Source organism: Hoplias malabaricus, chromosome 10, assembly GCF_029633855.1.
Source record: "Hoplias malabaricus isolate fHopMal1 chromosome 10, fHopMal1.hap1, whole genome shotgun sequence".
Lineage (NCBI taxonomy): Eukaryota > Metazoa > Chordata > Actinopteri > Characiformes > Erythrinidae > Hoplias > Hoplias malabaricus.
This window is the reverse complement of record NC_089809.1, coordinates 16876456-16901673: the sequence shown is the minus strand read 5'-3', so window position 1 is coordinate 16901673 and position 25218 is coordinate 16876456. Positions and strand designations below refer to the sequence as shown.

Sequence of the window (25218 nt, the reverse complement as noted above, 5' to 3'; positions counted from 1 at the left end):
ATCTTGTCATCTCCTCCTTGCTGTGACCTGAGGTTGTGTTTAGTCTTTCTTATGCTTCCCTTTTTTCAGAAGACAGCTGGAGTCTGATTGGAACCTGATCTCCTTTGAGAAGGGAAACGTTCCTAAAAGACTGAGGTGGAGATGGAGGAATTTTGCCAATTCTTTCCTTCCCTCGACTGATGGGGAAACAATTGTTTGATTTTTGAGCCTCCCATTAATCTTTCTGCAAGATGATGATATGGAAACATTAAAGAAGACAGACAAGAGGCAGCTGGTGGATTGTGTTGCAAAAGCACACAAGGCCATGATGTTGAATATTTTATTGAGTTTATTGAGGTTTTCTGTTAAATTTACAGATACAGTTCTTGCTATACAAAATCATTATGTACAGTACATATTAGATAATCCAGTATTTCCTGGATTTCCCGATTTTAATGAAAATAAAAATAAATTAAATTGATGTTAGTGCTAGCAAGTGGCTATTGGTAAAACAGAACAAAACATATCACTTGAACCATTGATTGGACAGGATTTGAAACGTCTTAACAATTAATTCTGGAAATTCTCTGAACGAAAATGAGGCAGTGGTGGGAGGAATGTTCAGCAAAAGACAGCCCCGTGCTTTGAGAGTGGAGCTGGCTAACTAGCAGAAATAGAATTTGAACAGGAGCCAGAACACATCTTACTAAATAAAGAATGTGATTGTTATTAAAGTTTAATTTTTAAAAAAGTAAACAAATCATTTTGAAGAAGGATATTAAGCAGTCCTTTTAGGGTATAGAAAAACAATGTAACATAATGATTACATGCAAAGAATAAAATTTTTTGTCCAATGTTAGCTAAAAAGTTAATAGTGAGTAGATGGACTGGTTTAAACAAGTGCTGTTAAAATTAACACAGTAACGCACACAGGAATTTTAACATGCTGATGAATCTAATTTGACTAAATTTGGCCACAGCGTCTTCCCACAATTTATTCTTTTTACAGAGGCTAGTGACATTTTTATCTAGCCATGTAAACATGGTAAAGCTGTTCCTGAAACTCAACAAATGAACAGATGCTATCCATTTTACAATTTAATATTTTTCAATTAAATATTTTTATATTTTTGTGATTAATCACAGCACATTGTGCTATTAATTTGTGTTTATTTGCTTTTTATTTGTTTGTTTTTTTAGTGACAGCCCTAGTTTTTGCCTAATATGTAATTTGGGGTTTTAGCCTACCTTTAATTGCATTATTGATATTTGTATTTAATTGGAAAGATGTTAGTAAAACAGTCACATTCTCTTCTTCAGTTAGATGAAGTGTAGTACAAGATGAAAAAAAATTGTCCCCTGTCCCCTTTTTGTGCCAGTAAGAGGAAACCGCTTATCCAATTTAGGGTCGCGGGGGGTCCAGAGCCTACCTGGAATCATCGGGCGCAAGGCGGGAATACACCCTGAAGGGGACGCCAGTCCTTCACAGGGCAACACAGACACACACACATTCACTCACACACTCACACCTACGGACACTTTCAAGTCGCCAATCCACCTGCAACGTGTGTTTTTGGACTGTGGGAGGAAACCGGAGCACCCGGAGGAAACCCACGCGGACACGGGGAGAACACACCAACTCCTCACAGACAGTCACCCGGAGCTGGAATCGGACCACAACCTCCAGTCCCCTGGAGCTATGTGACTGCGACACTACCTGCTGCGCCACCGTGCCGCCCAGTGTGGGTTAAATGAATTTTCTTAAAGGAGGAGTTTGAAAATAAAATGAAGGGAAAGATTATGTCTGTATAATCCACAGAATTCTAAACAGCACCCTACTGCTAGAATGATCCAATAAACAGGAAAAACAAGGATATCGATATTCACTGAGGTCCTGTCACAGTCAATAAGCTGAAGTTAACTTGAATAATGTTGGTTCAAAAGTTCAGCGCTGTATGAACATGGTGTGTTTGTTTTTGGCTCGGCCGATTGGCGATCCCCTCTTGGATGAGTTGCGTAAGGAGGACCTGAAGTTTTAGCCTTATGGCCCGGGCACGCTCTACTTCCTCCCCTCCTTCTGTCTCTACACAATCCTGCACGGCCTGCTGGAGCTCCAGCTGCAGGGGGTGCTCTGCTTTTTCCCCCAGCAGCGTGGGAGAGAACCAAGAGCGGAAGATCTTCTCACAGATCACCTGCACAGATAGAAAGAGGAAAACAAGGAAGAAAGCTGACGGTCAGGTGACGAGTCAAAAAACCCTAAGGGAAAATGCCATTATGAGCGTGACCTCCTGCTCTCCTTTCATAATCGTGACTGCCATCAACGGACATATTCTTATTACATGTTGCTTGAAGGGTACATCTTCTTGACCTGGCAACCTCAACAACACAAAGCCTGTATTGTCCTGAATGGCAGGCAAGACAATAGCAAGGCAGAGGTCATGGGGAGACATGATAAGTGATCAGAGACAGAGAGATGGGCTCTGTCTTGGCCATCTGTGGCCTGTCGATGGACTTAGTTTCATCCTGCTGGCTCATCTGTTACCTGCATTCTTAATGGGGACTGGCACTGAGATCAGGTGCTGATTTGGGGTCATATCATGAAAAAGATGAAAGCACTGATGAGATAACACTAAAATCAGACTGAGATACAAAATCCTTCCACCTAAAGCCTGTCCTCCGCTATAATTTGGTGCCTTCAAAAATGACTTAGGAAAAATCCTTCATTCAGAATACAACAATAGGAAATATTTAAAAGACTAATGCATGTTTATCCAAATGCTGACCACTGCAGCAACTTCTGATTTCTGATTCTGATTACTTTTCCCTATAAGGTTTACTGGTTTGGATATTCAGACAATAGCCTTTAAAATATTCACCTACCCCAACACTCGTAAAGCATCTTATCTTTCAGTGGAAGTGTAAAAATATTTTGGAGTATTGAAGCAATTTCGGAGCATATATACGTATATTATTAAACAGAAATGATTCACTGTTGATATGTATCATATGCTAAAAGACAGCAGCAGCAGATACATATAGAACAAACATTTTTCACTATTTAGAGCCCCAGTGAAACTTCCTGACATACCTCAGTGACATCTCTAAAAATGGCATCTATCTCACTTTGAATGAGGTGAGGCAAGGCAAGTTTATTTATAGAGCACCTTTCAAACATAGTAATTCATAGCACTTTAGAGAAACAATAAGATTATTAAAATATAACATTAAAAAATAAATACAGCGTTCGTATTGTGTAGTGTTGTTTGTCCTCCTTCTACACACAAGTTTTATTTTCCCTGAGTATTTCTAAAATCCATTATATTCAGACCAGGTAATGGTGGTATGGTATTCTGTCCACTCTTATCACAAACTATTAACATTCCACGTGTTTCTGGTTATGCTGAAGGTCGAGGAATGACCGCTGTTTCCTGACCACTACAATGGTCCTATTGTTTGCCTTATAAAAATATTTAAATTAACGTTGTATTTTTAATTCTGACACTGATGATTTAAAACACCTAGCTATGAATTTAACTGTGAAATGGCTGATGGTAAACACATACCTTCCAGAAAAATACCAGAAAAAAATATATGTAGTTTCAATTTGTATAGTTATATCTTACCTGTAGGTTACTGTTTTTGCGTTTTGATCCGCATTTGTTTCTCTTTGTGTCACATTTGGAGATGCAATCAAAAAAATTGCAGTCATTGTCATTGGTGCAGTTCTGCTCAAGGATGTCCTGCATTTTGGGCTCAAAAAAGGCCATGTCCACATCTATAGCAGCCACCTGCCCAAAGCAAAAAAGTATTTAAAAGAGGGAGGACATTTGCTTCTTTTAAAAAAAATTAAAAATAAAAATAAATGAATCGAAAAATCTAATTAACCTAATTAAAATACATGTAATGTAAAGCCTGAACTATTTCTATTCTATGTTTATCAAGATCTTTTCATTGTAATGAAAACATTGAAATTCCAGCGGAATTAAACTAAATCCATAGTTCAGCTATCAGAAAAGATTCAACAGTCCACTTTTCACTGTTTACAGTGAACAAAATATATTGTGTAGATTTAGTCTGTATTAACACATGCTCTGTTTAAACATGCCTCTCTGAGAACCTCCAGTAATGACAACATACATTTCTGTATAAATAGCTCACATCACTGACATATTGTTAATCTCCTGCAATGAGTGATGTTCTGACAAAGCTCAGCAACTGCCAAAATCTAAAAACAAAAATACTGTGTTCCTTCACTGCAACATATGCTACATATACACCATGAGCTGTGTGCACAAAAAGAGTAATAATGAAAAACAAAAAACTGTTTAGGTTGTGAAATAGAAATATTTAATATTAAATTAAAAATTATTTCACTCATTTCAAATTATGTTACTGTAATATTGTAGAACAATTTCATGTTTCATAACTATAGAAATCCTGTTGTTTTAAAATTTATTTTTTTTATCCTATTTTAGAATTCTATAGCACTGCTATCATTTTCATATTAAAAATGTCATTTGATATTATACTTTATATATTTTATACCAAGCCTTTTACAATGTAAACAATACTCAGCGACTTCTAATTATATAGTAACATTTCAGCCTTTAATTGTATTTTACTTTTTGCAGTTAACATGTCAAATAATGTACCCTTATGTATTTGTTTATGAACCGATGAAGGAAAGAACGACGTCCAGCAGCCCTAATTTACCTGAAGCTCAACCCAGGCTAAATATATTAAAATTCCTTTGGAATGAAAAGGGTTTAACTTAAAAGGAAACTTTCCTATAAATCCTGCCTCCTATTTAAAAGACACTTTTAGTAGCTGTGACTGATAGGGTAAGTGCCTAGTGGAAGAAAAGTGAGAATTCAGGATAACGTTAAATTAATGAAACAAATAAATATTCTGTGGTTTTAAACAAAAGTGCCTAGCCAGGAACTCAGTGCCACTGAGTTTTTTTTTTTTTTTCAAAATGAATGTAGTAAATAAAGACTGTGTGGTTAATAAATAAATACAGTGATTTAACAGATCCATTCAGTGCTGTTGCGGCTGAGGCCATGGGGGGAATTCAATTCCGTGACCTTGTTTTGTTTATGTAAGGATTTTATTGTTTCATGGATGTTTGCCAGGCACAAGGCTAGCCTTAGGCATGGCTTAATGACAGGTACAACTAGCTTTATTATTCCAGCCCTTTTGAGAAGAACCAGAGATAACGTTTTGTATGTGCACAGATCAGGATAAGTACCCACCGTCAAGTCCTTCCTGATGGCAAAGTTTTCAGGCTTGATGTCGCAAAGGTGCAGGTGATGAGAAAAGTCATTCTCAAAGTGTCCCACCATGTCCAAGAAGCTGAGAGCCACTTTGGGCACCATGTTCACCTCTGTTTGCATCCTTCCTGGCCCTTCCTGCAGGTTTAGCGAAAGCTCGTCAATGGAGAAAATATTCTGGTCCCAGGCATGTCCAGCTGTCAGGTATTCCACTGCATAAAAATGGCCACAGGACCCTAGGACCTTAGCCACATGGTCCGTCAAGTCCTGCATCACACGAAGGAAAGTGTATTCCTCCTGCTGCAGCAGTGCCCACAGCGAGGCCAGCTCAGCCGGAGTATATGGCTGCTCTCTTTCCTTCAGACGCTGGCTCCAGAACTGAGGCAGGGTCAGGTTTGTCTCCGCCTCCAGGCCCAGTGAGTTCTTAATTTCCAATGTAGCATATAACACCACATCCAGCGGCGAAAGCTCTTCCTCACCCCCTGTGCCTCCTGCCCCATCCTGGTACTCCAGCAATGCCAGAGCTTCATAGGAGGAAAAGTTCTCCAGTTTTGATTTCAGAACCACTGGCATGCCTCTCCAGCTAGCCGCCATCACCTTCTTGCCATTCTCATAGTAGAGGCAGCGCTTGTATTCCACATGGCCACCCACGCAAAGGTCCTCACACAGGTCACCAGTTAATATGCCCTGCTGGTATTCTTCACACTGGAACACAGAGAACAAGAAGTCAGTAATTAAACCACAAACTCAAGATGTAATCACTGTTGTAATGGTATTAGGAAAGTTGGTCATTAGAAAATAAAGCAGAAAGCTACACAAGATTTTTCTATGGTTGTATTAGGCATGACACAAATGTTTTAAAAATGAATGACACATAAAATACTATGATCAAATACATCATATAATAAGCATCTAATTTAAGAATTAATAAAATAATAGAAATAGAAAGAATATTTATATATTCATAAACAATATAAACATGTATCATCCATATCAATATATTATTTTTAAAAATAATTGAGGATACAGACAGTGTAAGTTTTGCCCATTCTAGCTTAAGTCCTTTAAGCCAAAGTGCCTTGCCATTCTTTGTGCAGGATGAGGCCTAGTATATTCTTGCTGAAATATGGGATTCCCAGGAAAATTAATTACCTTAATGACAGCATATGCCTCTCTAAAATCCTAATATGTGCCTCAATATAAATGGTACCTTCACACTTGCAAATCACCCATGCCGTGGGCACTGATGTACCCCAGATTAGAACATATATTGGCTTTTGCAACTTTTAACAGTCTGGTTGGTCCCTTATGCCTTTGCACAAAGAATGCATTTTTTTTCTTTCTGAAAACACACTAAAATGTCTGACTACCTCACATATTTCCACAGTCTTTCAGATCATCTAAGATGAGCTTTGGCTCAAAGGACTCAGCATTGTTCCTGGAAAGATGTGATTGTTTTCTCCTTGCGTATTAGCATTTCAGGTTGCATTTCTTGATGCAGCAACAGGCTGTGTTAAGTGACAGTGTTTTTCAGAAATATTTCCTTGCCCGCGTGGCTATATTTATCACAGTAGCATGAGGTATCTCATGCAGTGACATCTGAGGGTTTGAAGGCCATACCAATTCATCAGTGCCTTCCAGACTTAGCTTAGACTGACTGATATAACCCTAGAGTTCTTGAATCTATTCACAGTATTATGTAAGAAAAATGATGAATGATCTTAATTCTTTGCAAATGCTTTTTTTTTTTTTACTGCATGACAGTCATAATGTCGGGCACAATGGGGTGAGCCATGAGCCATGTTTCCTTGCAATGGGTGAACTTTTGGTGAATGCACTTTTTAATATATTCAGCTAATTATTGTGGCGTGTTTCAAACTGGTTTTATTGGAATACTCTGTATTTCACTCCTGTTTTGCCCCATCCCAACAGTTTTTGGAGTGAGATAGTTCTTGTCTAGTTCTAGTTTGGATTGTGAAGTTCTAATTTTGTTTATATTTTCAAAATATAATCAAGTTGGTCAGTGGAAATATTGGAAATATTTTTCTCTTTTTACTTTTGTCAGATATATCTATATATTTTTTTAATAAAAATAAACATCTTAATTTATTTAAAAATAGTTTCAAGAGAATGTTCAAATCAGATTCTTGCTTTTATTGTACTTTACAGAATAGTCCCAATTTTTCCAGAAATCTGTCAGCTAACATGACACTCTTGATTCTACATTCCTTGTTCATTTAATCAGCTCAACTGGCAATAAAGGAACACTTTGTAATTCTATAATTACACACTGTAGTTAGTTTGTTGCTCTGCATACTTTGTTCACATTTTGTTAAATGATCAGTACCCCCAGAAAGCCAGTATGATTTGTGTGGTAGATCATTCCCTTTTCTGCTGTGACAGTGGGGTGGTGGTGGTGTGCTGATGTGCATTACCCTGTTAAAAGTGCATGAGACACAGCAGTGCTGCTGGTGTTTTTAAAACCCTCAGTGTCACTGCTGGACCAAGAATTGTCCATCAATCACAAATATCCAGCCAACAGCATCCTGGGAACAGCGTCCAGTGATCAATGATGAAGGAAAAGAGTAAGACCCACACACCGTGCAACAACAGATGAGCAACTGTCTGACTTCTATAAGGTGAACGAAATGTTCTCAAGGTGTCTAACAAAGTAGAGATTTATTTGGCGCCATGCTTAAAAAACTCAAGCAACACTGCTGTGTCTGATCCACTCATACCAGCACAACACTCCAGCGTTAATGATCCTCATTCAAATAATGTCTGCTTTATAGTGGTCCTGAAGATTCAAGAACAAAATGAAAGGGGGTGAACAAAGTATACAAAGCAACAGGTGTACTAGAGTCTAAACTTCTATTAACAAAAGTGCATCTGTATGGTCAGTGAAGCTGATAAAATTGCCAAAAATGTAGAAACAAGAAGTTGTCTTTATGAGATGTCTGTGTATATGATATTGATATTAAATGTAAAGCAACTATTTGGATTCCTTAGTAACTGCTGAGATCAATTTGCATGTTATGTATTCATGAGATTGAGCAATGAAAATCCACACCTGCTAATGCAGTAAAGGGCTATAGGGTTAATGCTGACAGTTGGATTCAGAGGGAGGAATATTAAAAATAAATAAATAAAAAAAAACCCCACAGTGGGCCATTTATAGCTTCCCAAATGTCAGGTTCCACACACACACTAAAAATGGAAGAAATTCTGCCGCTGTCACATTAGTATGTGGCATACAAATGCTGTCTTATAGTAATGTATGAGACACTCTTTATTACTAATCACATGGATGATTGCTTTTCTTCTTGCCTAATCACTCTTCCTCCAGATACGCTTTTTAGGTAACACAAGTCAAGGTGAAGGTGTTGTCATGGAAACAGGGACATTGGGGTCTTACAAAACTAAATGGGAGGAAATGGCCTTCTTAGCTATTCTCTGTGATAGCAAACTCTCCACCAGAAAAGTAAAGCCTGCTGATTTCTTTAATATAGAATGTGATTTTCTTTCTGTGCAATTAATCTTATTAGTCCTTATGTATCTAAACACACTGCAGAGAAAGCCTCTGCTCATCTGAAATTTCTTTGCACAGAATGCCGTAACATCGCTGTGAGGAATCTGTTGCATTCAGCCAACATAGTAAGATCAGGTACTGATGTTGAAACATCTGGATCACAAACATTATTTTAACTCATCCCAGATTTATTGGAAGGAGTTCAATCACTCCAAAGAAAACAGATCCACTTCTCCGCAGCTCACTGCTGGGGGATCTTACACCACTTTTGCAGATGAACCACTGTTCTGGAATGTGTTGCAAGCCTCAAATGTACAATTACATTATAGTTGCAAAAATTAGCGACATCTATTTGAATGCTATTTTTAATTAAATACCTATAAAAGACCATTAAAAAGTCACAGCTTTCAATTTTATGTGAAATTTTACCAGCTTTTTGGAATTGCGTTTGTACCGTACATTTTACTAAACACAGATCTACCAGGAGCCACCACAACTCTGAACATACTTCTCACATAGAGAAGGCCACTAAGGCTCCAGATTTACAATCCATAATGAACTACTAACTCCATGCTGTGAGAGTTGTTGAAAAGCAGTTATTTGTCCAAGCTTTGGACTGAAGTTCTGTTCATTATGTAGAGAAACTAATAAACTCTTTCTTCCAAAAGATTTTATAGATATTATTCAGTGGAACAACTCACACAAAGGCCATCTGGGAATCCTTTACTTTATTAAACAATAGTGAGATTTGAGCTTGTGAATCTCTACTTAGGCCTGTGGATTGTTTGTTACATCACTTCACTGCACTGCTAATTAGTGAAAGGTTTTTCAAATAGCCTCAAGAAAGAATGTTTGAATACAGAATGACTTTATATTTAATGCTTGCATGCAGTTGACCACAATTCCACTACAAAGCATTTATTTGTTTGCCTGTGGTGTGTTGACAAGCCTTTGCAAAGTTGGGAATCTGCCCTTTTTATTAAATGCGGCACTTAAGCAGTTCTTACTTTGGCCTGTAAGTGGAAAGAAAGGAAAAAAAAAATAAAAAAAATATGAGCTTACATAAATGGGAAGCTATTGATATTTATATAATAAAACTATATACACGTATGTATACACTGAACCATCACTGGATAAGGAACCACCTTGTATCTACATCTCATTGGCCATTTTATCAGCTCCACTGACCATACAGGAGCACTTTGCAGTTCTACAATTACAAACTGTAGTCCCTCTGTTTCTCTGCATACATTCGTATCCCCATTTCACCCCGTTCTTCAATGGTCAAGACACCAACAGGACCAAAACAGAACAGGTATCATTTGGGTGGTAGATCTTTCTCAATGACACTGATGTGGTGGTGATGTGTTAGTGTATTTTGTGCTTGAACAAGAGGACCAGACACGGCAGTTCTTCTGGAGTTTTTAAACACAGTGTCCATTTACTGTCTATTCTGTTAGACACATCTATGATGTTGGTCCACCTTGTAGATTTAAAAGCAGAAACAGTAGCTCATCTGTTGCTCAACAGTATATGTTGGTCATCATCTAGTCCTACATCAGTGGACACAGGAATCTATTAGCTGGCTGTTTAAGGTTGGTGGACTATTCTCAGTCCAGCGGTGACACTAAGGGCTTTAACAACTCCAGCTGCACTGCTGTGTCTGAGCCATTGATACCAGCACAACACACACAAACTCACCACAACCACGTCAGTGTCATTGCAGTGCTGAGAATACTCGATCACCCAAATCATACCTGCTCTGTGGTGATCCTGTGGATCTGACCAATAAAGAGCAGAGTAAATTGGGGATGCAAAAGTATTCAGGGAAATATATGGACTACAGTCTGTAATTGTAGAACTACAAAGTGCTCCTGTGTGGTCAATGGAGTTGATAAAATGAGTGTTAATACAAGGTAGGCATTCATAATCCAGTGATTGTTCAGAGTATATCACTGACTAAAGAAATCATTTATCTCCAATGAAGCAACTTTACAGGAAAAAGAAAAACCTTAATTTTCTGTGGAAGTCAAGGTACAGAGATAATATTCCAAGCATTCCGTCCTGTGATTGTTTGCTTATTTTGCAGTTACAGTCCACCCTATATCTGCATTTCATCTCATTTTACCCTTATTGAGTATATGCCTTTGGTGATCTATAGGCTCAATGCATGTTTTACAAGTGAACATAAAAGCTGGCCCTTTAATCTTTCAAATGCTTAGACAGATTCATTACACTGCGTGTAAAACCAATTTAACACACTTCTCCTTTTGTCTACACTACTCCTCATCTCTGTCCGCCTCCACTCTGGGAAAAAACATGAGCTAATCGGCAGCTGATTCTACACTCGTACATCTCCGTTTGGACTGGAGAGGCAAAGCGTGATTAGTGTTTCTCAGAGATTAGCTGCAAATCCTCTGCTGCCACATTCCAAAGTAAACAGCTGTCATCTGGAGTCAGCCAACACTGGGGCTGGGCAGCTAATGGTTCTGACTGTGCTGACATTAGTGCTTTAGAGATAGCAGTATGTTTTCCTTATCATCATCAATCAGCATACTTTATTGGATGTCTCTCCCTTCCTTTCCCTCCCCACTTTCGCTATCTCTTGACACACAAAATGCCTGTTATAGTGTTTAAATATGACAGGTACAACTATGGCTTTGAACGAGCTCGGCAGGTCTCACTGAAGATGTTGTTAGCAAGTGATATATTTTCCAGAATTTCCCATATTCTCTCATATTTTCACACTGCTTTGTGATCCCTTGATGGATAATTACATAGTAATATGTAAATTTTTATTTTTGATCTAACTGTTGCTTTCTTAGTTTCAATTTATTTTGTCCTTTTGTTTCTACTGCTTTGCTGCATTGTCCATGTCCTCACTTCAGGGTGCCAAAATTTTGCAATTCATTTTAGAACAAAAAAGGGAAAAGTTAAATAGGGGTGTTAAAATATTTCAATAAGATTTTTAAAGAAATACTAGTATTTAACAACATCCCATGTCAGTATTTTGAGATGTTTGTACTGTGAGAATTTACTTAGGTACTGAACTCTGACCACACATTGCCTCAGAAGGCTTGCATGTTTGCTCAGGCCAAACGTATCTACGCTGAAGGTGAGCACCAAGACTTACTGGTTACAAATTAAAGCTGTTAACACTTTTTAAAAGGAGTGAGTGAGTTTTCCCGCACTATATTTGTGTAAGATATGTTGTGGTTGCTGCGGTCAATCGTTTGCAGACATCTGGCCTGGCCTTTTTTTTTTTTTTTTTTTTTTTTTTTTTTTGTAGCTCAGCCAAGTACCACACATCCATTTGACTTCTCTAAATTTCTTGGCCTTGCATCATATTGGACAGCAGCTGTTTTTAGCTCCTGTTAGTGCATGTAAACTTTCCCACCATGAGGCTGGTTGACATCCGTCAAGTTCCTTGCTTTCGTATTTATATACATTAACCTTATTTGTAACAACATGCTGTATATTTTTTGACTGTACACATGGAAAAGTTTGTGGGCTAATGGGAAATTCTTTTCCAATAGAAATAAGACAATGATGAGCATTGATATATAAGCCAAGCTCATGACTGAAATTACAATATGGCTGTCATACTGTCAATTATAGGTGTTTATTTTTTTCTGTGCAGGCAAATAAGAAAATATTACACAGTAAATCCTGGTGGTCACCACATGTGGTTTGGCAGGGTATCGTAAATCTATTTAGGTCCATGGATTGAACTAATTGCCGATGTTTCTGGTCCAAGTCAAAGCAGTTCCAAACATTTTGAGCATAAAAACCATGGGCCAAATATCTTTTTTACAGCTAAATGTGAGTAGCACACAGAAACTTGAAGACTATTTGGTTCATCTGAAGTTCCAGAGAAATGCTTTGCCAGATTTGAGCACAGAATAAAAATGATCTTTCCACAAATGTGTTAATGTAATACATGAGTCACAAAAACAGAATAGCTTTTCTTAGGCCTAATGATAGTCTCACTCTATTTCAAATGCTAATTTTAAAAAATGAGCCCTCAAAGTATTTATGCTAACAAAACATTTGATATTAATCTGCATGACTGCTTTAATAACAAAGCGCACTTTCACCTTTCTTTGGTTTGGAAATACCTTTCTGCCACAACACTTTGTATGGAGACTCTCACAGCCAAGAAATGTTATACAGACTTGATAAAGGGGATACATTACACCCCTCTTCCACAAGTTAAACAGTTCCCTGGAGTCTTAATGAAATGTCTGTGACATGCTTGGAACAAAAATCTTCTCAAGTATCCAACAAACCAGCACTGTTCTAAACCGTCTTTTAAATGATCATTAGCCACAATTCTGTTCAGTGCGAAAGCCCAAGAGTGAAGAGTGAGGAGTAGAAGCACTAGTTTTTAGCCCATTTCACTTCACTCTCATTCCTTTTCATTCTTGTTTTCACCATATTTAATCAGTTCACTTATTTCTCAGCGATCATTGTGTGGGTTTGTGTGTGTATGTGTGTGTGTGTGGGCTCCATTTATCCTCATCATATAAATGTAGGTCCAGCTCTGTGACTGGAGATACTCAGGCCAGGATTTGGGACAATTCCAAAAGTCAGCGCAAAGTTAGAATGACTTGTTGTATCCAATGTTTTCATACTTAGACAAACCAAAGTGTTGGTGTGCTTATTTACTGAAAAAGTGATTAAAAATTTTTTTGTAATAAGGTAATATCTAGTAAATTACTCAGTTTAAATGTATGGCATTTGGCAGATTCTCTTATGCACATGTCTTAAAAGAATACTGCATTATTGTGAAGGAATAGAGACTCTGTAGTGAAGGAATAGAGACTCTGTCATTGCTGCTCTGAGCTGAGCACTACAGAAACTGCATTATGTGTCTTTTGAAGGAGAGTTGGCAAACAATCCCCCTCCTTCCACTGATTTCAGTATAGTGCTGTAAAAATAAATTACACTGTGGGTGCCCTAAGAGAGAGAGAGAAAAAAAGTACCTAATGTTCCTTTAAAACGTTAATTATGTTCCAGATGAAATGAGATGGTGCTTTTTCTGTTAGAGCTTGCCTCAGTGGGAAATCAAACCATCAGTCTGTCACATGGCAGGCAGTGGTGTTACCCACTACACTATATGAACCAGCAGTGAGTTAATTAGTATGCTAATTATAGATTGACATTAGACTAGTCAATATGCACTGTTTTTCCCAGTAAGACTTCAGCTAGGTAATGGTTAAATGATGGATTCCACAGAATGCCATTCTATAGCTGACTCTTACCCACAGACCACAGTGGTGCCCAGTCCAACACAGCAAGAGCCTCTCAACCTCGGCATGCCATGAATGTCTGAAAACACCAGCCAGAGCCAGTCAGTCTCACTCCAACACACAGACGAGGAGCACTCGAGCACTAAAACACTCAAACATACACACACTGATGATCCCTATTCCGTCTTTATGAATTCAAAGCCATACACATGCTTTATTTAGCCATATTGCATACTTTAAAATCTACTTGCCAAGTCCAGAGAAGAGCAGGATTGTCCTAAACTGCCCTTTCAGTTTGTAAGGGAAATTCTGTATTGGTTAAATGAATATTCGATGTGATTGTTCAGTGACACTGTAATACTTCAATCATTTTGAATTGAACAGTAAGTGCATTTACCCACTAGATGCAGTGCACATTAAACTTAACAATACATTCCTTTTTCCCTATAGCTTCGAAAATTTGGCCATGGAATGTGGCTGTGAGTGGCCTGTTTTATAAGCAAAGCTTATAGTGCTGTCATATTTTACAGCAGTAGGGTAGAATTCCATGAAGAATTATATATTGTTGTTTCTTTAATTTTTGACTACTAAAATCTGAAACTGAAGTAACTCTTTGAAAACGTTCATTTTAAATATACACAAATCAGCCATATCAATTACACACCTTCCTTTTTTCTACACACATTTTACACCCCAGATACAGACTGGAATCCCTCTGTTATTCTGCAAAATTTGTTATCCCCCTGTCGCCCTGTCAGGACCACCACAGAGCAGTTTCCATGTGGACGGTAGGTTAAATATCTGTATCAGTGTGAAAGGGGTCTTACTTTTACCGATAGTCTGCAGTTGCCGTTATCTGGTTCTCCAAAACATGATGTACCATACAGTTTCAATAGGAGACGGATCTGGACAGCAGGCAGGCTAATCAAGTACACACAATGTGTATGAAGCCACAGTATTGTAGCACCTGTAAAATGAGGCCTGGTACTCTGGTATCCTCCCACAGTCCATAAAACACATGCTGGTAGGTGGATTTGCTATTCAAATAGAGTCCATAGGTGTGAGTGGGTGAATACATGGCTGAGTGTAAGGCTCTGTGATGAACTGTCACCTGCGGATCTCTTTATACACTACATAATATCACAAAAAGTTTCAAATAACCCAAAAGTATATATGTTCAATGGACAACGCCCAAAACATTATTGGCTGTCCTCAGATGGTGCTGCATTGAAAACAGACACGATTCATTAGTGAAAATCACTGCATGGGCTCAGAAATGTTTTCAAAAATCATTGCAAATGCAAAGAAGTAAGTATATATGAACAGAATCCATAAATGCCACAGCTTTCTCAGGGCCTGAGCTCATTTAAGTTAGACAGAGGTGAGCTGGAAGTATCCTGTTGTCCAACTAATCTAAATTTTAAATTATTTTTGGAAATCATGGATGCTGCATCTTCCGAGCTAAAAAGGAGAGGGACAATCTGACTTGCTATAATAGCACACTCCATGTTAGCATCCATGGTAGTATGGGGGTCCATTGGTGCATGAGGCATTGGTGACTTGCATATCTGTGAAGGTGTCATTGATGCTGAACTATATATACAGGTTTTGGGCAATAAGCTGCAATACAAACAAGTTCAGACTTGTCACCCTTGTCAACGGTTGGTGCATTAGGAAATGTGATACACTATAATGAAGACCCCAAGCTGTACAGCTATGAAATCCTATAAGTAAAAATTGGATAACTTTTCACTTTCAAAGTTACAACAATCTGTCTCCTTAGTTCCCTAACACGTTCAGGGTGTTCATTCATTCATTGTCTGTAACCGCTTATGCAATTCAGGCTTGTGGCAGGTCCTGAGCCTGCCCAGAATCACTGGGCGCAAGGAGGGAACACATCCTGGAGGGGGTGCCAGTCCTTCACAGGGTGACACACACTCACACATTCACTCAAACCTATGGACACCTTTTGAGTTGCTAATCCACCTGCCAACGTGTGTTTTTGGACCGTGGGAGAAAATCCATGCAGAAGAACATACCAAACTCCTCACCCCTTCTGGGCGACTGGAACCCACAACCTCCAGGTCCCTGGAGCTGTGTGACTGCGACACTTCCTGCTGCACCATCGTGCCACTACATTCAGAGTGTTGTTAAATAAAATGGTGATTCAACACAGTGGTAAACATGCACTTTTCCTAGATTTTTAGAAATGTGTTGCTGGCATGAAATTAAAAATGGACAGAGAAGTTTTCTCAGTTTCGATATTTAAAATGTTTTCTTAATATATTTTTTTAATGTTTATGCACAACATCCCAAAAAATTTGGAAATGGGGTTTGTAAATATTAATATAACATACTGATAAACTGATTTTATTTCTCTGTAGGTCAGCATATCCAAGCTGAGATTTATGAAACACAATACATAAGTTCAGCAGTAACAATTTCCTCATTTCATTATTCCAGACAGAGTCCACTAGTGTCTACAGGACACATTCTCCAACACTTTCATAATACATCATTGAAAATAATTACACCACTTGTGCGTGGGTGAACCCAAGGCTTCAGGCTCTAATGTCTGATAAAACACCATAAAGTGTCATATTTGTCTAATGATCCACAGCGTATTATAAAATGTCCATTAAAAGCCTTTTTTCAGCTCAGAACAGCATAACTGATCGGCACGCAGACCCGAATGAATTATGCAGGAGCCATAAAGTTGCTTTTAACTTGTGTCCCCTCGATCAAACTCATGCGCTCTTATCTGTTTTACTGCGGGCATGACCATCTGTGCTTTATCTGCTCATTAACAGATAAATGGGGAAAGTGTTCAGACCCTGCAGCAGAACGCCATTAATGGCACAGTTAGACACTGGCGGCTGTTTCATTAAAGCTCATCAGGAATCGGCCAAGAGCTCAGGTGACAGGTGCTGATTGAAAAAAGACATGTGTGGTTAAACAGTGGTTGAAAACAGCTCAGCCTCGACCTGATATAAATCATCTTTGATGTATCGCACACAGCCGTCCGTTTAGAATTAATAAAGGCCGGAGTGTTGCTTATTATAGATTGTACATTTGCAGAGAATTATATTGCAATTTGACAGTTTATGAAATGAAAATATACTGTAAATGTCCAAAGGTTTGTAGAAAACACTGATAATCATAATGCTCCCATTATGGATACAGACATTCAGTTTTTCAGTCTCGGCTGAAATGAAATGGAGCAGATGGACATGAGCTTAGACACATATAGTAATGTATCACTATATATTTCACATTTTAAAAAGATAGTTCTTCAAGGGTTCTTTAGTAAAGTATATGTTTCTGTTTAGCACTTTAACATCAATATTGAACCATCTGCATAATTGTACCTCACATGGTGAAATGATTCTTCAGAATGAGGGACAGTGTGTTGTTCATGGTTCTAAGTATTTTTGGTGCTTTATAGATATTTTTCACAAAGGTGCTTCTTGGAACCATAAAAAACACATTGTCCAGCAATCCAAAGAAACATTTCTCCATGCAAATGATTGCTTTTATTTTTTTAAATACTAAGAGTGTACATTTAGGACGAATTGTAGTGTGGTTTGTTATCTAAAACTAATCATCCTTATAGTACATGACCTGACTAATGCTCTTATGGCTGAATGCCATCAAATCCTCACAGAAATGTTTAAACATCTATTTTAAACATTTCCTGAAGACTCTGTTACTCTGTTAAGGCTGTTACTGCTGCAAAGGGGGGTATTGATATTCATTTCACAAGAAGCTTTGTATGAGCAGGTGTCCACAGACTTTCTTTAAATGTAATAAATTAACAATTGTGAATAATTCTTATATTAATAAAATATAATAAACATAATTGTCACAGAAAGACATAATTGTCTGAAATTCCTTATTTCAGTATATAAAGAAAATAATTTTCATTCTTGAAATACTTTAATCATTCTGCTCTGGTGATGTAGTCCTCATTACAGGGTTATTATTTTAGAGTTGAATAAACAATTCAAATTGGTTCACAAGACCTCACCTATGTGCTGTGTTACAAGCTTTTATCTTGCACCAGCCTTTCTGAGCAGCCCTCCCATAGCGCTATATGCCTGATTTCAACTCACTGAGCCATGGCAATATTTTGACAATACCTTTACTGTGTATCTCAGTATGCTTGCTTGTTTCCCCCATCCCTCAGAGCGCAGTATGTGGTCTTTATGACCTGACAAGTCATATCAGGTTGTATTTTTATATAAAGAATACGTCAAGTATTTCTCTCCTGTCTTTAACACCATCATTGATAGCTGCCTGTAAATAGACTAGAATTCACTATGAAGGTGAACACCAAATTGTTGTGCAGAAAATTACGTGTTGAGTAGAAAATCAGCTATGAGCAACCGTATACTTAACATTAATGTGGTTTCCCAGACCCAGATTAAACCTAAACCCAGATTCAAGCGGTGATTTACCATTGCCACTGCAATTCAATGTAAAACTTAAATTTAATCCATGTCTGGGAAGTCATAAGAGTCTTTAAGTTCAATTTCCTTTGGATCAGGATCAGAGGCAACCCAGGCCTTGTTTAAAGGACTGAATAAATCTCCATCCACTTCTTGCCTTTTGTTTCTTTTCCAAGCTCTATTTAGCCTCTGTTGTAAAATTACACAGCTATTAACCAGCAACCTGCAGCAACAAGGCACATTCTCAGAGGATATTTAAGTGGCTTAAACTTCTCCAAATTGGAACTATTTTAAAAAGGAAGACTCTAGTGCGGTATTTCCGCCGTGTATGAACTAGCCACTTTTTGAAAACCTGAGGACATGAAAAAATGGGAGCTGTTGCACATTAAGTCTATTTCCTGCCACTTACCATAGGTAAAATAAGCAGCACAAGCAAAAGACAGAAAAAGGATGAGGACAATGCTTGTGTTTTTGAGAAGCACGAAAGAATTATTCATAGCACTATAAAATATTTATGTGCATAATTAAGTACACACTTAAAAGTGATGGTTCTACAAAGGTTCTTTAGTAAAGCAAATGGTTCTATATAGAACCCAGAACACTTGAATAACCTTTTTCATGATTAAAGAGTTCTTTGAACACTATGAAGGGGTGCTTCACATTGATAAAGAATGTGCTATATATGGTATGCAAATAGATATAAAATTGCAGAAAAATACATCACAGTAAAAGCACAGATCATATAAATAGACACACAAATTAGATCAGAAGGCAAAGAAACTAGATGAGTCCATCTTTACTCAAAATTAATCTCATGGTAATTAATGAATAATTCATTAGTACAGAAATTAAAAGGAGTGTCATTCATCAGCTTGTGTCTCAAATGGTTAAATCATTAGTGTAAAGTTATACAGAGCCTGAAAGTCAACAATACATGTTGTAAATGATTTCTTGAAATGTGGTTCTTTTGTGATTACACACATTATCACTGAACCGACGAATGTTTTAACATTTTGGCCAATGTTGAATTTCCTTTTCATTGTTATTGTACCTTGCTTCAGACCAGAACAAATAGTATTATATTTCTGCAGGAACATTGTTCACCAGTGTCACAAATATTTATTCCAACCAAATCCACACAGTGATTTCCAGTGAAGGCACTGCTGTGAATCCTAAATCAGTCTAGTGTCTACCTTTTAGCTCACCTTCCAGAATGATTAATACCTCTGACTAAATTCCTCCACCCAGTCATTAATCAGATGATTTTTGGCATGGTGCACTGTTCTTTTGCCGTGTTGCTATTGAACCTCGCTAAGTCATTGCCCTGGGGTGAACTGGACGTGGAACAGCACTCTCTAAATGATGCAGTTTTCAAAGCCCTCTCAGGAGACCTCTCTGGAAATCTTTTACCTCAGTGCTTGAGTTTTGTCCTGTTTAGATCTCGGCTTTCATTACGGACACACAAGAGGTAGACAACAGCAGAGGTTAAGCCCTGGAGCAGGTTTAGATTGGGCTTGTTTATTAGAATGATTGTGGCAAACCTGATCTGTGGATACAGGATCATTTTATAGCCTGGAATGCTGAAGTATGATGTTTAACCCCTTAAACACAAGGCTTCTTCTTTAGTTATTAACCTCACACCAAGGTTTTGTCTAATCTCAGTTTGTTTGGTATTTATTCATAAATGTTGATACATTTAACATATTTAAAATTCTAAATTCTACACTTCCTGTGAGGATTAACCTAATTTGGTGTAAAAACAGGACATTTGTAATATGCTTTAAAAAGTTTAAATAAATAAATGTATATTGAAACTTCACAGAAAAGTTTAAAAATATTTTTGAGTTCATCCGAATGTGTAAATGTATCAAATTCTATCCACCTCTGGTTCTTTTGTATCAGGGAAAATGACTAAACACATTGTGGTTTTGCTCCTGCCGCAGTGAACTCTATTCCTATTATGCGACTCTTTCCTCAAATGTCAAGAAACTTACTGAGTTGCTGGTGCCCCTTTGGTAGATGAAGTTTAGGAGGCTGGAATTGCCTGGAATTGTCAACAGAAATCTCATTTCATCGCTGGCTCGATACTGACAACTTTAGCAGTTCTAAATAAGCTTGAGGATTCCATCTGAGGAACAGTGTAATCCTTCACTGCAGACTTGTGGCTACCATTGTTGTGAATCATGGGCCGCCACATTAAGCCTAGGCAGCAAACTGTGTATTGTTCAGCTGAGATTTATTTTCTGCTCCTCTGGATATGTCAGAGTGTCCACACAAGGCCTTGAAAACCACAAATTAAAACAAACATGCATCACATTGTATAGAAACACATAAACAAACAGGCCATACTGATGTGTTCACTATTGAGACACACTATTGTCCGGCACTGATTGTTGATCTTTGTCTAAGGACCCTTAGATCAGTGGTCCGATATTTTTACTCAAGTATATGTGTGAGAAAAGGAGTCTAAGTTTTATGCATGTTTCACATTCCTTTTCTTGCTTTTAGTTGTTAGTTCTGTCCTGTTAGTGATAGCATCTATAAACAACATTGTGATCTGAATGCTTCTTTTTAATCGCAGTCTGGATGTAACTTGAAATGAGAAGAATAGCGCTGTACAAACTCTACAGTTTCTTTCTGACAGACACTGGATGCACTCAGATGTTTTATAGCAATTCTGTAGATGAACTAAATGTCTGAGGAGTCTTTGAATCTGATCTTTTCTATGTCCATTAAAGCGGTAAATGGCATTTATTGGTTCACTGAGTGAGGAATACTTTTGTATTTTGGACTGTTTTATCTGGCTACTACAAGTAGTCCAAATATTATTTGTTCTGCTTATAATGTACAAAGAAAAAAAAATGCAGATGCAAATGTAAATATTAGTTTGTTGAAAGATAAAAAAAATGTAGATATGAATAATATACCTTCTTCTGCACATCTGAGAACGTCTGACAGAGTATCCAAACACTTACTGACAAGGATATCTGCAAACTTTCATTCTGGCTCATAAATTACTCGCCCTGTTTTACTCTCTGCTTTGATGTATGGACAGTTCTCTTCATAACAGATGTGCTCATACCTAAATATGTACGTATAAACCTGGGTCCTTTGTTATAGGATTCACATGCACTTAATGTGTGTTATTCTGGCAAGAATAACACACTTATATAAACTAAACCTTTGTATTTATGCAGGAAATCCACTTGATACAGACCAGTTCTGCAGTTTTTCTTCTAATGCTAATTTTTGCCTGCAGCTCTTCTGTGCATCTCTCTGGAGGCATTTATAGACACCGACAACTGTTAGTTTTCTTTGTAGGTCATAAACTTTGTAGGTTTTACACTCTGTGGATGACATTTGGACTTGGATAAGCATTGCTTCTCAGTCTGTAAAAATGTCCTGTTACTAGTTTTTCACTTCTGACAGACATCCCCATTATTCATTCCTCTTCTCTTTCTTTTATATGACTCCAGAAGCCAACAGGGAAACATTTTGCACACCACAGAGTGAACTTACTCTACTGTTTAAAAACCACTTTTCAAAATGTTTAAAAACCACCTTTCAAAAATGTGGGTTTGTTGTTTTAATAAAATTGCATCTTTTTAAAACATTTTTGAAGTTGCATATAATAAGTTTGTTCTTTTGTGATAATACTAATTTGCAGTAGATTTCTACTCAGTTATGAGGATCTGTAAATAACAAACTGATCTCTACTGTTTACTCAATGATAAACATGATTCCACAACAAGAATGCTGTATTCTATTAGCACTGAAATAAATATCCTGAGTACCATACGTCTCTGAACATATCTATGTACTATTAGTTAAGTTACTGTAAAACAGGTACCAATTGTATTTTGTGTTCATATTAATTATATTCGTTTGCATCATTTGTTCTATTAGTTGGTCATTAATATTAGTTAGTCTTTTATGATGTGAAATATCCCTAAAAATATTGCATTATATATTTGTTAATTAAATACCGATATATAATGGGGTACATGTGTCATTCTGTTATTGGTGATTCATGTTAGTTAGCATTTTATGATGTGAAATATGCCTAGAAATATTGAATACATTTTTTTTTACTGAATACAAATAGTTTCTGGAGTCCATGGGTCATTCTATAATTTTAATATAACATTACACTCAAATAGAAAGAAACATTTTAAAACTTTTATGCAGTTTATTCAACAGGTTGTTCATTCAACCTTGATTTGGATCATTACTGTGTGTGACCTTATTACATTTTGAAACTACGTAATGCATATCTGGTCTTTTCTAATTATGGAAAAACTGAAAATGATTTTGTTTCAACAGTGACACTATACTATTTATTTTTATTTGCACAGTCTAAGTTGTAAACAGAGCAATATGAATAAACAAATAAGTTATGTATGTAAATATATATGTTTAATTGTTGATGTTCCTCATTTAAATTCCACATCAAGAATCTCAAATGCATGTCACTATCACATGTAATATAATAAAAATATAATGTACTAATATAAGTTATGTAAAGTTTGTGCTAAATGAATTGGTCAAAGCTGGTGACCTACCACTCTCTGGAGGATCCGCCGGCTCTTGTCGTCCGTGCAGAGGTCAGAAAACATGCTCCTGTGGACGAAGAAAAGGCCACTGAGGGAGAGCCAGGAGACCAGCCACAGCAGGGCAAAGATCAGCGCGCTCCTGCGGCACATTCGGCCCCTCAGCCACCTGAACACGGAGCCCCCTCGGCCCGGTCCCTGGACACTCCAAACTGCCCACAACATCACACAGCAGCAGGACACACTGTGTCCCCTTCAGTTTCTGTCTGCAAACCAGTCCAGCAGCTGAAAGAAAGCTTTGTTAGTGGTCAGCGGTCCTTCCCTTGGCGTCTGAGGTGGTCCCGGCTGGGTGTTGGGGGCATTTCGGGTCCCCCTGCAGGGTGCCGGGGTCAGTAGAGTATCCTCTGCTCTTCTTCTCCGTTTGGGACGCCCCCATGCCTGACCCAGCGGCTCCAGAGATCTATTCAGGGAAACTGAATAGAATTTTTCTCTTGCTGCTTCCTTTTCCTTCGTATTCCGCTTTATATTGTGAATGGATGAAATCAGCAGTGCAGAATAGGCTGGTGTTTTTTGTTTTTTTTCCAAAAGAGGAATTGAGGTCTCTCTCTCACTCTACCTTCTTCCCCCCCACCTCCCTTTCACACATTCTCCTCCTCCTTTTTGCCTGTTTTTTGCTTTCAATTCCTCCCTTCCTTTCACTCTCCCTTCTCTTATTTAGTCTCTCCTTTTTTTCCCTCTCTATATCTCTCTTTCTTCACTATTCTCCCTGTTCTCTTTCATTGACTCACTTTCTTTTTATCCATTTTCCATTTTCACTCATCCTTCTTACAAATGTCTTACTCAATACGAACTGGTCTTACTCAATTCCCAATGTTTCACTCTGTATTTCTCTCTCCCTCTTCTCTGCCTGCCTCAGTCTTTTTTTCAGTTCGCCCTCCCTCTCTTTCCCTTTCAGTACCTCGCTTACTCTCTTACACTAACCCACTTCTCTCTCTCTACCCCTTTTCTCTCTGTTACCCTATATAACCGCAACTGCTCTTTCCACCACTGATATTCTCTCTCTTTCTTCCCCTTGCTTCTGGCTTTCTACCTCTCACTCACTCTTAATCTCTCTCTCTCTCTCTCTCTCTCTCTCTCTCTGTATATGTGTATGTGTGTGTGTTTAAGCCTCACACTATTACTCTAACCCACTTCTCTCTCTCTCTCTCTCTCTCTCTCTCTCTCTCTCTCTCTCTCTCTCTCTCTCTCTCCAATGCCCGCCCCCCTGTTGAGGGCTTGCCTCCTCTGGGTCGCCTTCTTCGTCTTCTTCCCGTTTCCACGGCAGCCAGGCCTTTTCCAGCAGGAACACGGAGGCTCAGCTGTGCTTGCGGTTTGCAGTGTGTGTGTCCTGCCAAAGCTCAGTTTTGTGCCATGCAAGACACTCTTACATATGCAGCACTTTCTGCACTTCACTGCACTGTCCAGCCTCCAGGCTTTTCAGCACTTCACTGCTTAAACTGTGCTGTGCAGAAGGATCAAAATAGGCATTCTCTTTAATTTCAGGATATGTGTTTCTGTTCATAACTCTGCAGCCAGGTTACTGGTTATTTTCTCATGGATAGATTCTTTTCTCTTATCACTGATTGAGGGAGCATCACATTTGATTTTCTCTGTGCATGGGGATGTGGAGCAGGAGAAGAGGTTTTGTGGTTTGTTCTTTTGATGAGCTGAGTGCCGAGAGCCTCTGTGGCTATCTGTTGTGTTGGAGAGACAGCAAGTGCTCAGAATTCCTAATAAACCTCCCCCTTAAAACGAGAGAGCGAGAGAGAGAGAGAGCAAGCTGCCCCAGCCCCAACCCCAGGTCGGCTAATAATCATCTGTGTTCTGTAAAAACTCTTGGCCATTATGTTAATTGCCAGTTAAGGCGCTCCTATATGCTCTGTGCTATGCTCTATACTCCAAACTCATTAACCCTTTATGCAAATAACAAATCCTCTGGAGAGCTTCTCTGTCTTATTCTTGAAATGCTGCCCCCCCTTCCCCCCTTATTATTAAACTATGTGTTCATTCCTTATTATTTAGGCAAGCACTGTTAAAACTAAATACACACAAAAAGTAAAGCCTCTGACCACCGCTACATGGGGGGGGGGGTCACTCACCCTCATCCAACCCCCCACCCCCCAACACACACACACACACACACAAATTTGT

General features: G+C 38.2%; 1 protein-coding gene across 1 annotated transcript; it reads right to left on the bottom strand.

Annotated features, from left to right (window-relative positions):
• Positions 1-337: 337 nt before the first annotated feature.
• dipk1c (divergent protein kinase domain 1C) lies at positions 338-23599 on the bottom strand. Its single transcript, XM_066683748.1, has 4 exons — positions 23041-23599; positions 5232-5954; positions 3603-3767; positions 338-2171 (listed from the first exon to the last, which is right to left on the bottom strand). Exons 1-4 carry the CDS (start codon positions 23251-23253, stop codon positions 1917-1919), a joined length of 1356 nt encoding a protein of 451 aa, XP_066539845.1. The 5' UTR covers positions 23254-23599; the 3' UTR covers positions 338-1916.
• Between the last annotated feature and the right edge of the window lie 1619 nt (positions 23600-25218).

Coding starts and splice junctions, on each gene's coding strand:
- dipk1c (XM_066683748.1), bottom strand. CDS start 23,253: ATGTTGTGGGCAGTTTGGAGTGTCCAGGGACCGGGCCGAGGGGGCTCC. Junction 3,768..5,231: donor CCATCAGGAAGGACTTGACG/GTGGGTACTTAT, acceptor TGCTTTGGGCAG/GTGGCTGCTATAGATGTGGA. Junction 2,172..3,602: donor GCAAAAACAGTAACCTACAG/GTAAGATATAAC, acceptor CTATCTGTGCAG/GTGATCTGTGAGAAGATCTT.